Source organism: Sus scrofa, chromosome 13, assembly GCF_000003025.6.
Source record: "Sus scrofa isolate TJ Tabasco breed Duroc chromosome 13, Sscrofa11.1, whole genome shotgun sequence".
NCBI lineage: Eukaryota > Metazoa > Chordata > Mammalia > Artiodactyla > Suidae > Sus > Sus scrofa.
The window spans coordinates 1,967,076-1,981,798 of record NC_010455.5 but is presented as its reverse complement, the minus strand read 5'-3'; the positions used below and the strand labels follow the sequence as shown (position 1 = coordinate 1,981,798).

At 41.6% G+C, this 14,723-nt stretch overlaps 2 protein-coding genes across 2 annotated transcripts in view; one reads left to right on the top strand and one right to left on the bottom strand.

Annotated features, from left to right (window-relative positions):
- The window catches only part of COL6A6 (collagen type VI alpha 6 chain), a 168,494-nt gene that overhangs the window by 4,170 nt on the left and 149,601 nt on the right, over positions 1 to 14,723 (top strand).
- On the bottom strand, positions 6,641 to 7,910 carry LOC100739656 (mitochondrial import receptor subunit TOM22 homolog). Its single transcript, XM_021071334.1, has one exon. It carries the CDS (start codon positions 7,846 to 7,848, stop codon positions 7,462 to 7,464), a length of 387 nt encoding a protein of 128 aa, XP_020926993.1. The 5' UTR covers positions 7,849 to 7,910; the 3' UTR covers positions 6,641 to 7,461.

The following is a 14,723-nucleotide window of genomic DNA, read 5'->3' as shown; positions in this document are numbered from 1 at the left end:
ACAGCATACAGACTTACTCCATCTTATGAAAGTAAGCCTCACCATTCCCATCAAGTCACAAATATACATTTGTGAATATGTATACATAAATAAATATACATTTAACCATTGTTTCACCATTTATAATTAAGGATGGGGTATTGATTCGACTTGAACATATTTTTATAATACTTTAAGAGCTGTGTCCTTAATTTCAAAGGGGAAAAATTTTGCCAGAGTTAGTTGGCAAAGTCATCTGTGTTGGCTTGGAAACCCACAAGCTAAGCACTTATTGAGTCCTTTAAAAACAACTTGATTAATGTCTGGCAAGAGATAATGACTGAAATTCTCCGTTACATGAGTCCAAATACAATAGAACTTTGAAGATTATGATAGAGTCAGAGTCACATTTGGCTATTTTTGTTTGGTGGAAAAAAAAAACCCCACAGTGTATCAAATGGCCCATGAGCCATCTTTTGGTGCTCCTAACTCCCTGTAAACCAATAGGTGTAGATAACACTATAATCACATTTATTTCCACATTTCTATGGAATGTAATACTGGGCAGATGATGTTATATACATTGTAGCAGATTTCCCTAATGCTTAGGCTTTTCTCTTCTCCTCTGACTAGCAGAGGATATCAGAGCCCTACCCTCATTCCCTCTTGCATTTGCTGTTTCAGTGCTCTCTGCAGGCTTCTGACTACAAGCACTAGTGGAGTCCAGAGGCTTTCTCTGGCCTTGGGAGCATGGCTGACCCATGTGGAGGAGGCCAGAGGGGAGGGGCCTGGGACTTAAAAACCCTTGGGAGCAACCCTCATTCCACAACCATTGAAAATTGGTAATAAGTATCCTCAGCCTTCTCACGCCTTGGGGGAGGCCACTCTTGAGGCTGATCTATACATCCTTGCAGAGATGCCCGTGGGAATGAGCTCTAGCTGCCCAGAGTCCTCACCTGCTGCTTATTTGCAATTCTAGCTGGCTCTTTTCCCTTCCCATCTCACTTCCCTGCTCCTCTACCAGTGTGTCCAGGGATCCCCTTCTTAATAATCCACTTGCACAAATTCTTGTCCAGAGTCTGCTCTGGGGGAAACCCAACATACCACGAACTTGTTAGCAATGTCAGTAAAGGTAATGTTTTAGCTCTAACAGCCTGTAAATTCTGCTCTAGCCAAAAGGTGAATCAAGACTAGAATTCTTGCTTTCCACATTAGAGAACAGAATTGTGTCCCTGACTACTGCTGTGTCACTTGTGTCTGGATTGGTTAGCTTGTTGGTTATGTCCTGACCCTGAAGTCCCATCAGCTCACTGAGAAGTGCCATGAGGATGCAGAGGGAGATAACAGTGAGGGCTCAGCTTGATCCCATCATTAGAGAAATAGCACTTTGTATGGGTTAGAAGTGGCTCCAACACATGTCTTGTAAGGATGGAACTGGCCTCTCAATATTTCTGGTGGGGTTCTTATGACCCCACAACTTGGTCGCCATTTCCTTACCATATTAGGATTCTCCAATAGGATATACAGAGATAGGTACAAGAGGTTATTAATTATAGGAATTGGCTTACACAATTATGGGGGCCAAGAAGTCCTATGACCTGCCACTTGCAAGCCAGGGCATCAGGAAAGCCAGTGATGTCATCAGTCTGAGTCTGAAAGTCTGAGATTCAAGAACCCCAATATCCAAGGGCACAAGTAAATGGGCATTACAGCTCAAGCAAAAACAGCAGATTTGATCTTGCTCCACTTCTGTGTTCTACAGGCCATTAGCAGGTTAAATGATGCCCCTTGCCTCAGTGAAAGTGGTCTTTATTAATTCTGTCACTTCAGATACTAATCTCTTCCAGAAGTACACACCCAGAACTGATATTTTACCATCTCATAGATCAGTCAACTTGACACATAAAACTTACCCTCACTTCTACCAATTATTTCCTAGTCTCCCTATCCCAAGCCAGACCTCTCCTTGGAACTCAGACCCAAGCATCTAACTGCCCATGAGACTCTTGAATATCTTCCACCAAATCCCAGGTTCTCTTCATATATCTTACCAACAAACCCTCCCCTCATTCTGCAAATGGCACAAGCCAAAAGTCCCACCAGAATACTTTGAAGTAGCCTTGAATCCCTGTCCCTCTCCCTAGCCTTCATCAACAAGCCTATCTAATTGGTCTCCACCTCTTACAATTTTATTTCCTAATGATTTCTGCAACCTCTTCTCCCTTCTCCCCATCATCTCTGCTCCAGGTTCCCAAATGCCATCTTCTCTTTCACCCAGACAACAACTGCCTCCTATGCTACCTCCCTGGCTTTAGTCTTGCTTCTCTTCTAGCATTTTCCATATTTCTGCCTGAGTGAGTTTCCTAAAACTAAACTCACCGCTAGTGAGTATGTCTGCTCATACTTTTCTCTGTTTAATATAAATGTTCTAGTGCCAGAGTTCCCATCGTGGCTCAGTGGTTAACACTGACTACAAACCATTGAAGTTGTGGGTTTGATCCCTGGCCTCACTCAGTGGGTTAGGGATCCAGCGTTGCTGTGAGCTGTGGTTTAGGTCACAGACGTGGCTTAGATCTGGCGTTGTTGTGGCTCTGGCATAGACTGACGGCTACAGCTCCGATTAGACCCTTAGCCTGGGAATCTCCATATGCCGTGGGTGCGGCCCTAGAAAAGACAAAAAAAAAGAAAAAGTTCCAGTGCCTTTGGATAATATCCAAAATTCCTATTGTGGTTGAAAATCCTTCCACCAACCAACACTTATTTATCTACTTCTCCTGCCTTTCTGTTTCTTTGACACCACTGCCAATCCCTCTGGTCTTTAAGGGGACCATGCTCTCTATCGCTGCCTGTCATTTGCATTTGGAATATCCTCTACCTAGAATAGTATTTCTCTAGGCTCCAAATCTGTCTGATTCCTCCTCTCCCTTTAGGGCTCAGATAATATGTGCATTCCTTGGGAAAGCATTACTGTACCATCTCTACTAGGTAAGATACTCTGTCTTGAGTCCCCACTGTACCCTGGGCTCCCACAGTTCCCACTGAACTATTATTACTTTGTCTTGTCATGTTCACCAGGCTATCTTCTGTGCTAACCATTTTGTGGACACGCAATAAATATCTACTGTAAAATAAGTAAGCTGAAATCAGCTTCCTCACTAGCTGATGATCAAGGGAAAGTCACATAAGGACTCTGAACTTTAATTTTCACATTTGAAATGGAAAACCTTAGCCAAGCACAGAGATTGAGAGGATTTGGTTAGTTGGTGCTGAATAGATGACAGTTCTTTTAGACTCAGAAGACAGGTATATTGCCTGAATTGACCCCGTATGCTGTGAGATGGCAAAGCCCACATTCCAAGATGTCTAAATTTAAAAGGCACTCTGAAGAAGAAATCAGAGGGAGGAAAGAGCGGGTAGCTGAAAGTATCCCACTTTCAAATTTTGCATGAAGTGTGAGTTTGGAAATAGGAGTGATATAATAACATCTAACGGAGTCTAATTCCCTCACACAATTTCTTCCAAATAATCCTGCCTCTTCTGGGAGTTTCAACATCTGCATTTCATGGATACATGCCATGAATTCAGTTTCTAAACTGAGGAGTTTTTTCCAAGAACTTTGGCTTAATACATTATTCTCAATTGCAGTTCCTCCTCAGTTTCCTCCTTTCTCCATGACTGCCGTCATGATCTGAAACACACCATGACACACCTAATTCTTGGGCCTCCAGGAACTGGTTGTGAAAATGCTCACAAACTCAGATGCACATTACTGGGTAGAGGGAAGCCCTAAACAAATTTCAGACCTACACTAGTCAATAATTCAGGCAAAAAACTTTTTAGATTTTAATAATGGGGAGCAAGTTAAACACATAATTGGACTGGAAATTAGGATAATACCACCTCCAGGAGCTGTCTGCACATGTTCAAGACTTTCAATTTTTTTATCTTTTTTTTTTTCCCTTTTTACTGCTGCACCTGTAGCATATGGAAGTTCCCGGGCTAGGGGTTGAATCGGAGCTGCAGTTGCCAGCCTACGCCATAGCCACAGCAACACTGGATCCGAGACCCACACCACAGCTTGCTGCAATGCTGGATTCTTAACCCACTGAGCAATGCTAGGGATCCGACCTGCATCCTCATGGATACTACGTTAGGTTCTTAATCTGCTGAGCCACAACAAGAACTCCTAATTTAATTTTTTTTAATTTAAATTGAAATATAGTTGATTTATGATGTGTCAGTTTTGGGTGTTTGGCAAAGTGATTCAGATATATATGTATATAATATGTACTCATTGGTTATCTATTTTATATATGGTAGTGTTTATATTTTAACCCCAAACTCCCTCCCCTCCTTCCCTTTAGTAACCATATGTTTGTTTTCTATGTCTGTGAGTCTATTTCTGTTTTGTAAATAAGTTCATTTGTACCATTTTTTAGATTCCACATATAAACAATATCATGTGATATTTGTCTTTTGCTCCCTGGCTTACTTACTTAGTATGATAATCTCTAGGTCTATTCATAATCTCTAGGTTGCTGCAAATATTTCATTTTTTATGGCTGAATAATATTCCATTGTGTATATGTACCACATCTTCCTTATCTATTCATTTGTTGAGGTACACTTAGATTGCCTCCATATCTTGGCTATTGCAAATAGTGCTGCAGTGAACATTGGGATTGATGTATCTTTTTGAACTGTAGTTTTCTCCAGATGTATGCCCTAGAGTGGGATTATAGGATCAGATATTTCCATTTTTTAGTTTTTTAAGGAATACTTTTACATTTTATTTAGTAAATTACAAAATGGTGCATCTACCTAAGTTTATGGAAATCCAGTTTTCAAGTTCACTGGGCCATGGATGCATGCCCCACTCTAATACACAGAGTTTGTAAATCCCCTTTGTTTCTACATATCACAACAATTTTGTCACACATAGCCATTTGTAATTAACTATCATTGCACTAAGAAAACTGGAAGATGTGGTATATATACACAATGGAATACTACTCAGCCATCAAAAAGAATGACATGATGCCATTTGCAGCAACATGGATGGAACTAGAGAATCTCATCCTGAGTGAAATGAGCCAGAAAGACAAAGACAAATACCATATGATATCACTTATAACTGGAATCTAATATCCAGCACAAATGAACATCTCCTCAGAAAAGAAAACCATGGACTTGGAGAAGAGACTTGTGGCTGCCTGATGGGAGGGGGAGGGAGTGGGAGGGATCGGGAGCTTGGGCTTATCAGACACAACTTAGAATAGATTTACAAGGAGATCCTGCTGAATAGCATTGAGAACTTTGTCTAGATACTCATGTTGCAACAGAAGAAAGGGTGGGGGAAAAATGTAATTGTAATGTATACATGTAAGGATAACCTGACCCCCTTGCTGTACAGTGGGAAAATAATAAAAAAAAAAGAAAACTGGGTATATTGATAGTTAACAGTGTTGTCTATGTTTGAAACCCACCTCATAAATCCAGAATTATGTATCCCTAGATGCAAAATACTTTAGACAGATGCTTTTTTCCCCCAAAGTTTGAGGGTTTTCATTTATCTCTTCATTTCTTTCTCTCTAGTTCCATCACATCTTTCGATTTCTTCATGGAGAAAGTTGCAATTAGGCATAAATATTCCATTGTCATCTCAACCAGCAGCTCTGAAAGGGGTTAAGCTGGGTAGTGTTTTGGACTACAAAGGAGAGGTTGTGATTCCATATTTGCATATCTGCTAACCTCCTCACTGAGAATGGTGAAGTCTGCCCTGTATTCTGAGTTGCAACCAGGCCACCAGCTTCAGTCAGTGGCCACAGGTAACTGGGCAAGAACCATTCAGGTAGAAAGAGATGGTTGACTCAGATTTTTTTTTCACACAGTAGATTGTTGATTACTGCAACGCTCTATATCAGTCAACTCATCATTTATTAAGCACTTTATATATTTTATCACATTTAACCCACAACAACCCGATGAGGAAAGCGGTGCTGTTAGTATCCCCTTCCGCTGATGAGAGTCCGAGATTTCAAGGTGCATAAATTGCCCAGAATCACCACTGGCCAGTGGGAAATTTGAATGCATCTATTCTGCTGGGTCAGATAGAAAGTGTGTGCTTCTAAAGCCTAGAAACTTCTAATGCTGATGCTAATTTAGGTCCCTGCGTGGTCATAGTAATAGTTCAGAAGTCAGGTTATTCAGAGTAAGAGGAATTTTTGACTCCATATGATTGATGGGAGGGAAGAAAAGGAAAGCACTAAATTCAAAGACATAAAATCTCAAAGTAGTGATGTTGGAGTAGCTACAAAACTTACTGGACTGAATCTCTGTCATTTGAAATTGGCTTTGATTAATATTTTCAAAAGTTCATTCTCATTTTGTTGTTTGAATGTTCATAGGATTCAAGAATTTCCCAGCAAAAGTGAGGCTTATGAATCTTTTCAAGTATATTTTGTAGGAGTTCCCATTATGGCTCAGCAGAAACGAATCTGACTAGTATCCATGAGGACACAGGTTCTATCCCTGGCCTTGCTCAGTGGTTAAAGATCTGGCTTTTCTGTGAGCTGTGATGTAGGTTGCAGATGTGGCTCAGATCTGGTGTTGCTGTGGCTGTGGTATAGGCCAGTGGCTACAGATCTTCTTCCATCCCTAGCCTGGGAACCTCCATATGCCGCAAATGCAGTCCTTAAAGAAATAAATAAATAAAATATGTTTTGTAAACAAAAGTGATTGCTTCTTCCTCCACCTTTCTCCACAATTAAAATCTTTAAATGACTTCCCACTAATCTTGGGATAAACACAGTATTTTTTTTCTTGTTGGAATCATTTTAATATTTAAATACAAAGCGTGAGCACCGACTTTCTCTTTTAGATACACGCACACAGATTTAACAGGTAAAATATGCAGAGGAAATGAGCTCCTGCTCTGTCCTCCACAGTCCCCATCTTGTGGTTGAATCTGCTGCCAGCCCTCCCTCTAATATAAATAGAAATTCACAGTGGCTGCTTTACAGGAGAGCTATGAGGCATTGTGTATTTTATATTCTGTGCATTCCATTCTTAAAAAACAAAGAGCTGTTAATGGTCAGGGTACATCCTTCCCAATGGCATTAGTTCCTACCCCACAATGGGATAGTGAGGGATCTTCCAATCAGGAGTAATTTAGTAATGGGGTGGGATGGCCAGAGCTGGCATAACCATCTGCAGTGCTGCACTTTGCTTGCTATCAGAGTGAGGACAGAAGAAATATGTCAGGATAGGAGGGCACATCTGCAAGTTTGGAGTCTCTCCATGAGACAGTGTGGGGAGAATTCTCTCCGCCAGGTTTAGATAGATCAATGTGCCAAAGTTTAAAAAAAAAATCCAATAGTCAAACACCATTGCATTTTCAAATTTCTCCCACCAAGACAGGTCAAGTATGGCAGTGACAAACTGAATCCTTCCAGGAAGTGAAGGTAGAGCCCCTCGCATTCCTCATGACAGCCCTGTATTAGGCCCTAGAAGTATCTGCTGTTGCTGCAGGTGATGCTGTTGCTCCATCTGCAACCTCTCAGTCTCAAAGACGACAGGAAGAACCAGGATCATGAAGGAAGTGATTCCAACCCACAAGACTGCCCTGGAAAACCTGTACATTTTTTGAGCCATGAAGAGGGGGAGATCAAAAGTGGCTCCAGCTGTGGAACAGACCCTCTCCAGGAACATCTCCGTCAGACCACACAGTCTCTCCCACAGGGTCTCATCTAGCTCATTGTCACCATTGTCTTCCTCCTCTAGCTCATCCTCAGGCTTCTCAGCCTCACCTTTCAGGAGCAATTCACCTGGGGAGAGGGGAGCCTCAGGGTCGGCGGCGGTGGCAGCCATGGCTGTCTAGAATTTTTTTAATTTAAAAAAATTTTGGAGTTCCCTTTATGGTTCAGTGGATTAAGACCCTAACATTGTCTCTATGAGGATGCAAGTTTGATCCCCGGTCTTTCTCCGTGGGTTAAGGATCTGGTGTTGCTGGCACTGCTGCAAGATGTAGCATAGGTCACAGATGTGGCTTGGATCTGGCATTGCTGCAGCTATGGTATAGGCTGGCAGCTGCAGCTCCATTTCAACCCCTAGCCTTGGAACTTCCAAATGCCGCAGATGTGGAAAAAAATTATTGAAGTATAGTTGATTTATAATGTTTTGTAATTTCTGCTGTATGGCAAAGTGATTCAGATACGTGTGTGTGTGTGTATTCTTTTTTACATTCTTTCCCATTATGATTTATCACAGGATATTGAATATAGTTCCCTGTGCTATACAGTAGGACCTTATTGTTTATCCATCACAGATATAATACTTTGCATTTGCCAATCCCAAACTCCCCATCCATCCCTCCCTCTACCACTTCTTGGCTACCACATATCTATTCTCTAAAAGAAATTATTAATAGATCCTGCAAAGCCAAGCAAGGCCTGGCTACTTCTTTTCCCACCTCACCAATTGCCATGCTCCCCTGTGCTCTGTGTTTTGTTTGTACTGGACTTCCTTTGCTTCCATGACCACTCTATTCTCCTTACTCCCCCAGGACTTTTGCAGGAGCTTTCCTCCCTCCTGGCATACCACACTCCTTTTGGCCTGATTAACTCTCACCATTCTTCCAGATATCACCTTAAGCAGAGACCCCCAAGTAAGTCTTTCCTGACCTCTGAGTTCATCAATTCTCTTTTTTTATGCATCATCAGGGTGTAGAATAATTCAACACTTATTGTGAGCACCTTTTCATGTACAAGCCTTATTTTAAGTGCTGGAAAACAAGAGGGACAAAGTCCCACGTGCAGGGAGGATATAAATAATAAAGTCAACAAATGTGTATTATTAAATGCTAGGGGGAAACAGGTGTTTAATGGGGTAGTGGCTGACTGTAAGGAAGTGGGATTTTTTTAAATGAACTATAGTTGAGTTAAAATGTTGTGTTAGTTTGTTTCAAATATACAGCACAATGATTCAGTTATTCGTGTGTGTGTGTGTGTGTGTGTGTGTTCCTTTTCAAGTTCTTTTTCCCTTATAGATTATTTCAAGATATTTAGTAGAGTTCCCTATGCTATATAGCATATATTTTGTTTGTTTCTTATAACAACTTTGTTGTTTCTTATTTTATATATAGTAGTGTGTACATGTTAATACCAAATTCCTAGTTTATCTCTCCCCTCTTTCTCTGTTAAGTTTGTTTTCTATGCCTGTGAGTCTATTTATATTTCGTAAGTAAATTCACTTGTATCATTTTTTAAAATTCCACATTCAAGTGATATCACATGATTTGTCTTTCTCTGTTTGACTTACCTCACTTAGTATATAATCTCTAGGCCCATCCATGTTGCTGCAAATGGCATTATTTCATTCTTTTTATGGCTGAGTAATATTCCATCACCACATCTTTGCTGTCAATGGACATTTAGGTTGTTCCCTTGTCTTGGCTATTGTGAATAGTGCTGCTATGAACATAGGAGTGCATGCATTTTTTTGAATTGTAGTTTTGCCTGGATATATGCCCAGGAGAAGGATTGCAGGATCATATGAAAACTCTGTTTTTAGTTTTTCAGGAACCTCCATACTGTTGTCCATAGTAGCTGCACCAATTTACATTCACTAGGATGTTACTTGGATCGGGTGGTCAGGAAGGCGTCTCTGAGGAGCTGACATTTGAGCAGAAACCTGAGTGAACTTGGGAGCAAAATGAGGCTGCCTGAGGAAAAGGACATTTCCAGGCAGGAACAACATTGGCATGAGAAAAGCAAGGAGGCCTAAGTAGCTGGAGTGGAGGGAAAGAGAGGGAGACTAAAGAAACTGAGATCAAATCATGGGGCTGGAGAGCCTTGTGGGCTATGCATGTGCTATTAGAATCTATTATAGGCCAGATGGAAAGTCATTGGAGACTTTGAACATGGGGATATTGATTGAATGTATGGTCTTCAAAGATGGCTCTAATCCCTAATGACTATATTAAGGGCAAGAAGCAAAATGTGATCTGTTAATGCTGTGATCCAGGCGAGAAGCAATGGTGTGCTTGTGGGTGGGAGTGGTGAGATGTGAAGGTACTATTGTCCAGACTCACCGATGGCTGGGCTGTGGAGCTTTAGGGAAACCTCTCTCCTTTACAACATATAACAGTGATGTGACTTTACACTGATGTCATTCTTTCAAAACTACATTGCTCCCTCAATGGACTGGAAGATCCATAAGGACAAAGACCACATCTGGTTTTACTCTTGGCTGCCCACTTGCCACCTACACAGGGCCTCACATACATAAATGAAAGGATTTTTTTTAAAGTGTATAAAAACCACTTAGTTTACAGATGAGGAAAATGAGTCTCTGAGAGTTTAAGTTAAATTGGCCCAGGGCCTCTCAATCTGGACTAGAACCCATGTCCCTACGCTCCTCATACTTTACCTTCTGCAGCAGAGCCCCTACCAAACTCTATACTCCTATTTAAGGGAGAAAGCGATTAACCAAAATATATTTCACTCCTAATGGGTGATTCATCTGATTAGCCAGGCAATCAGGAACCATACATTCTAGTCACCTTTGAGGCTCTACTGGGGCAACTTGAGTCTGTGACTATTCTTCTCTTTATTTGAGCTTATTTTCCTCTCCAGAAAAAAAAATCATTGATCTTATCTCAACATTTTTATTAAATTTGTCTCTTCAATTTATTTATTTATTTTTATTGCAGTGTAGTTGATTTACAATATCATGTTAGCTTCAGGTATACAGTACAGTGTTTCAGTTACACATACATACATACATATGTGTATTATATATATATTCTTTTTCAGATTATTTTCCCTTATGAGTTATTACAAAATATTGAGCATATTTCCTTATGCTATACAGTAGGTCCTTGTTGGTTATCTATATAGTAGTATGTATATGTTAATCTCAAACTCCTAATTTATCCCTCCCCCCTTTCCCCTTTGGTAACTATAAATTTATTTTCTATGTCTGTGGGTCTGTTTCCCACAGTATGTTTTATAAGTTTGTTTGTACCTTTTATCTCACTATTGGGAAATGTTATGCCTAGGACCAGAAAGAAGTTAACCTAAGCCATCTGACTTGTGCTCTGTTTTAAAAGACATCCTCAGGCAAAAGTAGCTGTTGTGCTTAATTTCCATACAAGAATTTAGCCATTCAAAAAAATTCATTCCCCAAGGGCATTTTGGGAAAAAAAATCAATTGAGGCAAGTTGTGATTGAGAGGGAAAAAGGAGTAGAATGCAATTAAGAGTTTCCTTAGTTCACTTGGAAGGGAAAAGCTGTCTGAAACGTAACTTGCTGAAGCAATGATCACATCCTTGGACCTCTGCATTTCTAATTAAATTCCTGATATGCATATGTTTCATTTAATGAACATCTGGTAAAATTGGATCCTTACTCTGCAGAGGTTTACCAAAGCACGTCAGTGTTTCTGTGTGATTGAATACTAATATTTAACCCTGGAATACAAAAAGAGGGAATTAAATTTAACCTAGTTGCTCATTGTCGGGGACCTCTACACTGCTCCCTTCCCTGTCTGCATAGTAATTGGTTCTGTTCTTTTCCATGTTGACTGAGAAAACACATACACACAATGTAAGAACTGTGAGTTGAGTTTTATTCAGTGCCAGGGGGACTATGGCCTGGGAGATAGCCTCTCAAATAGCTCTGAGGAATTGCTCTGAAGAGAGTGTGTGTGGGGTTAGAGTGGAGGCCACCTGATGGAGACCAGTAAATATGTGATTTTAGCCAAGGAGTACATGCAACCCAGCATGCATCTTGGTAGAAGGTGACTGCTAGTCATGAGGAACAGATGCTTGAGTTAATGATTTTAATGCTTTTCCAAATATGAGAAGATGCAAGGATCTGGGTTCATAAAAACTTCTCCTGATCTAAGGGCCTGTTTTGTCTGTTTTCTCAAAACACAGAGTGTTTCATTCACTTCTTCATCCTTGAGCTCCTTTCAGATTGGACTGTAGGTCAGCAACAGCAGTGGCAAATGACTTATTCCTTGTAGAACTGCTTGCTGGGCAGTATTCCTTTGGTTTACACTACCAGATCACTTCAGGGTTACCTGCCTTCTCTTTCCATTGCCTCCTCTTGGAAGCACAGCCAATGGCTTATACCTTTCGGAGCTCTTTCTTGTACACTGAGATCCAGCCTCCTCCCTTGTGAAGCTTCCTGTCTGGCGGGGGCGGGGTGGGGGAGCGTTCGAAAGATAAACACTCCAATGAAGGCTTAATCACAGATTTAAGACATGCTCTGAAGAAAAATAATAAGGTGCCATGAGAGAACCATATAAGTGATCTAATTCCTGAGGACAGGAGAGGACCTCCCTGAGAAAGTAGCATTGCAATAAAGACCTGCAGGATGAGACTGAACAGGAGCTAGGGTAGAGGGACAAAAAAGTGGCCAGAAGGAATGGCAGTAGGCAGGGCATCTCAAACTTTGATGTGCACACACACCACCTGGAGATCTTGTTGTACTGTAGATAGATTCACTAGGGCTTGGGGATTCTGCGTTTCCTGGAGGCTCTGACGGGGCTCTGCTGGTGCTGATGGTGCTGAGCTAAGAACCACACTCTAAAAGCCAACTTTGGGCAAAGTCTGGCAAAAAGTTTTTGTAAGAAAGATATTAGACTTTGTGGGTCCTACTGTCTCTGCTGCAGCTACTCCACTGTGCCATGGTGATGAAAAAGCAGGCTAGATCATACATAAATGTATGGGTGTGGCTGTGTTTCAATAAAACTTTATTTAGCAAAACAGAGTCTAATTTGGCTCACAGGCGGTAGTTTTCTGAGCCCTGCTATAGGATCAGGTGGTGTCTGTTCTCAGTCTTGGCTGTACATTCAATTCACCTGGGGTTTTGAAAAATTCCCACCATGTTCCTCAAACTCCAGTTTAACATCAAAATCTCTGGGAATGGAGCTGAGGACCTGGTAGAGTTGAAAAGCTCCCCAGATAATGATGCTGAGAGGCACTGTGGGCCTTAATTTCATTTAATAATCCTATATTCTTATAGCATTAGGACAAATGTAAGGCAAAAAACTGTACTTTCCTTAATTCTGAGATACCATCAGTTAACCAGTAGCTTTCAAGGAAAAGGAAAAAAACAAACAGGAATATATAAATCTGTAATAACATTCATCCTGATTGTATGGTTAAGATTGGGAGCAGGGGAGATGCATGTGCCCTTTGAGTACAGGAATATGGTATTTTCATTTCTATTACACAGATGAGGAAGATGAGGCCCCAAAAGACGTATTGTACAGTTTGTATGATGATGTGCCAAGGAGATGTAGGCAAAATATGGTGACTTATCTTCTCAACTGCCATTAGTTCCCTAAACATAAAGCCCCTCCTTCTGCTTTGGGCCCCTGCAGATATCTACCCTAGGCATGCCTCCCCTCCTCCTTGGAGTCCCCCGTCTAATTGTTGCTTCTCCCTCAGGTTCCAGTTTAGCCCCCAACCACCACCACCCTTCCTTGCAGTGTCTTCCCTGGTCCCAGGCCCAGGGTAGGGGCCCCTGCTGGGAGCACTTCCAGTCCTTAGAGGTTTCCCATCAAAGCCTGGTCTCTTTCTGTTTAACAGACTTATTCTCAGGCCCCAGAGAAGTCATGAGGTCAGGGACCGTGACTGCCTAGTCATCATTTTATCTCTATCACCTGGTGTAAATTGTGATTTTTTTATAATGGATATTTTGGTCTTCATCCATGGCTCCTAGCTCACAGCTCCCCAAACCCTGGGAATTTCCTGAGCAATCATAAGAATTGGAACATTTTTTGCCATAGTATTTGTTCTCTGACCCTCATTCCTGAAATGGCTTTAGAGCTATCAAGGTGAAATGGGTGTCTTGTTACTCATAATAAGCCCCTTCCCACCACAGCTGGGTTTATGTTAACGAAGTGATTTTCAGAAAACCCCTAAAGATGTACTGGTTGCCAGGGGAACTGACTTTGAATACAAAGTTGTAACTTTCAGTCCCACCCCCTGATTTCCAGGGAGGAGAAAGCACAGCTGCAAACCTGGACTTGTGATTGAATTTTGAAGCTGGGGGCAGGGGAGGTTGGGGGACTGAGCCCTTAATCTCTGGGCTCTGAGACTATCTCCAGGTAGATGGTGTCAGAATTGAGCTGGACTTTAGGCCACCTGGTGATGTTAGATCATTGTTTGAACGTGTAGAACCCCTAGCACAAATCGGAATCAGTGACCAGATCTGATACCCCCAATGTACAACAGGGTCTCTGAGGTATTTGGAACACATGCACTCTGGCCCAGTCCTGTTCATCATTAACTTAAAGCAGAGCTCAGCACAGTGATTTAGACTATGGATCCTCAAAGTGTGGTCCCCAGGCCTGTCACATTGGCATCACCTTGGAGATTGTTAGAAGTGCAAATCCTTGGGCCACGCCCAAGCTAACCGACAGAGTCTTGGGGTTGGACCCAGACGTTGGTTTCAGTCAGCCCTTTCAGTGGTTCTGTGTGAGGACCACAGGTTAGAATATAGGCTGTGGACTTTGAAGCCAAAAGTCTGGCTCTGTTGCTTCAGAACTCTTTGACTCTGGGAAATTTCTTTCTGGGCCTCAGTGTTCTCCTCTATGAAATGGAGATAAAAGAAATAATAGTAGCTGCCTCAAATGGATTTACAACACTGAGCTGTTAACACAGCATCTGCTCACAATAGGTGCTCCAAACAGCTCAACCCTTAGTAGGATTCGCTGTGCAACCATGGCAA

Bases quoted from the DNA above. Each gene is read 5' to 3' on its own strand.
- LOC100739656 (XM_021071334.1), bottom strand. From the start codon at position 7,848: ATGGCTGCCACCGCCGCCGACCCTGAGGCTCCCCTCTCCCCAGGTGAA.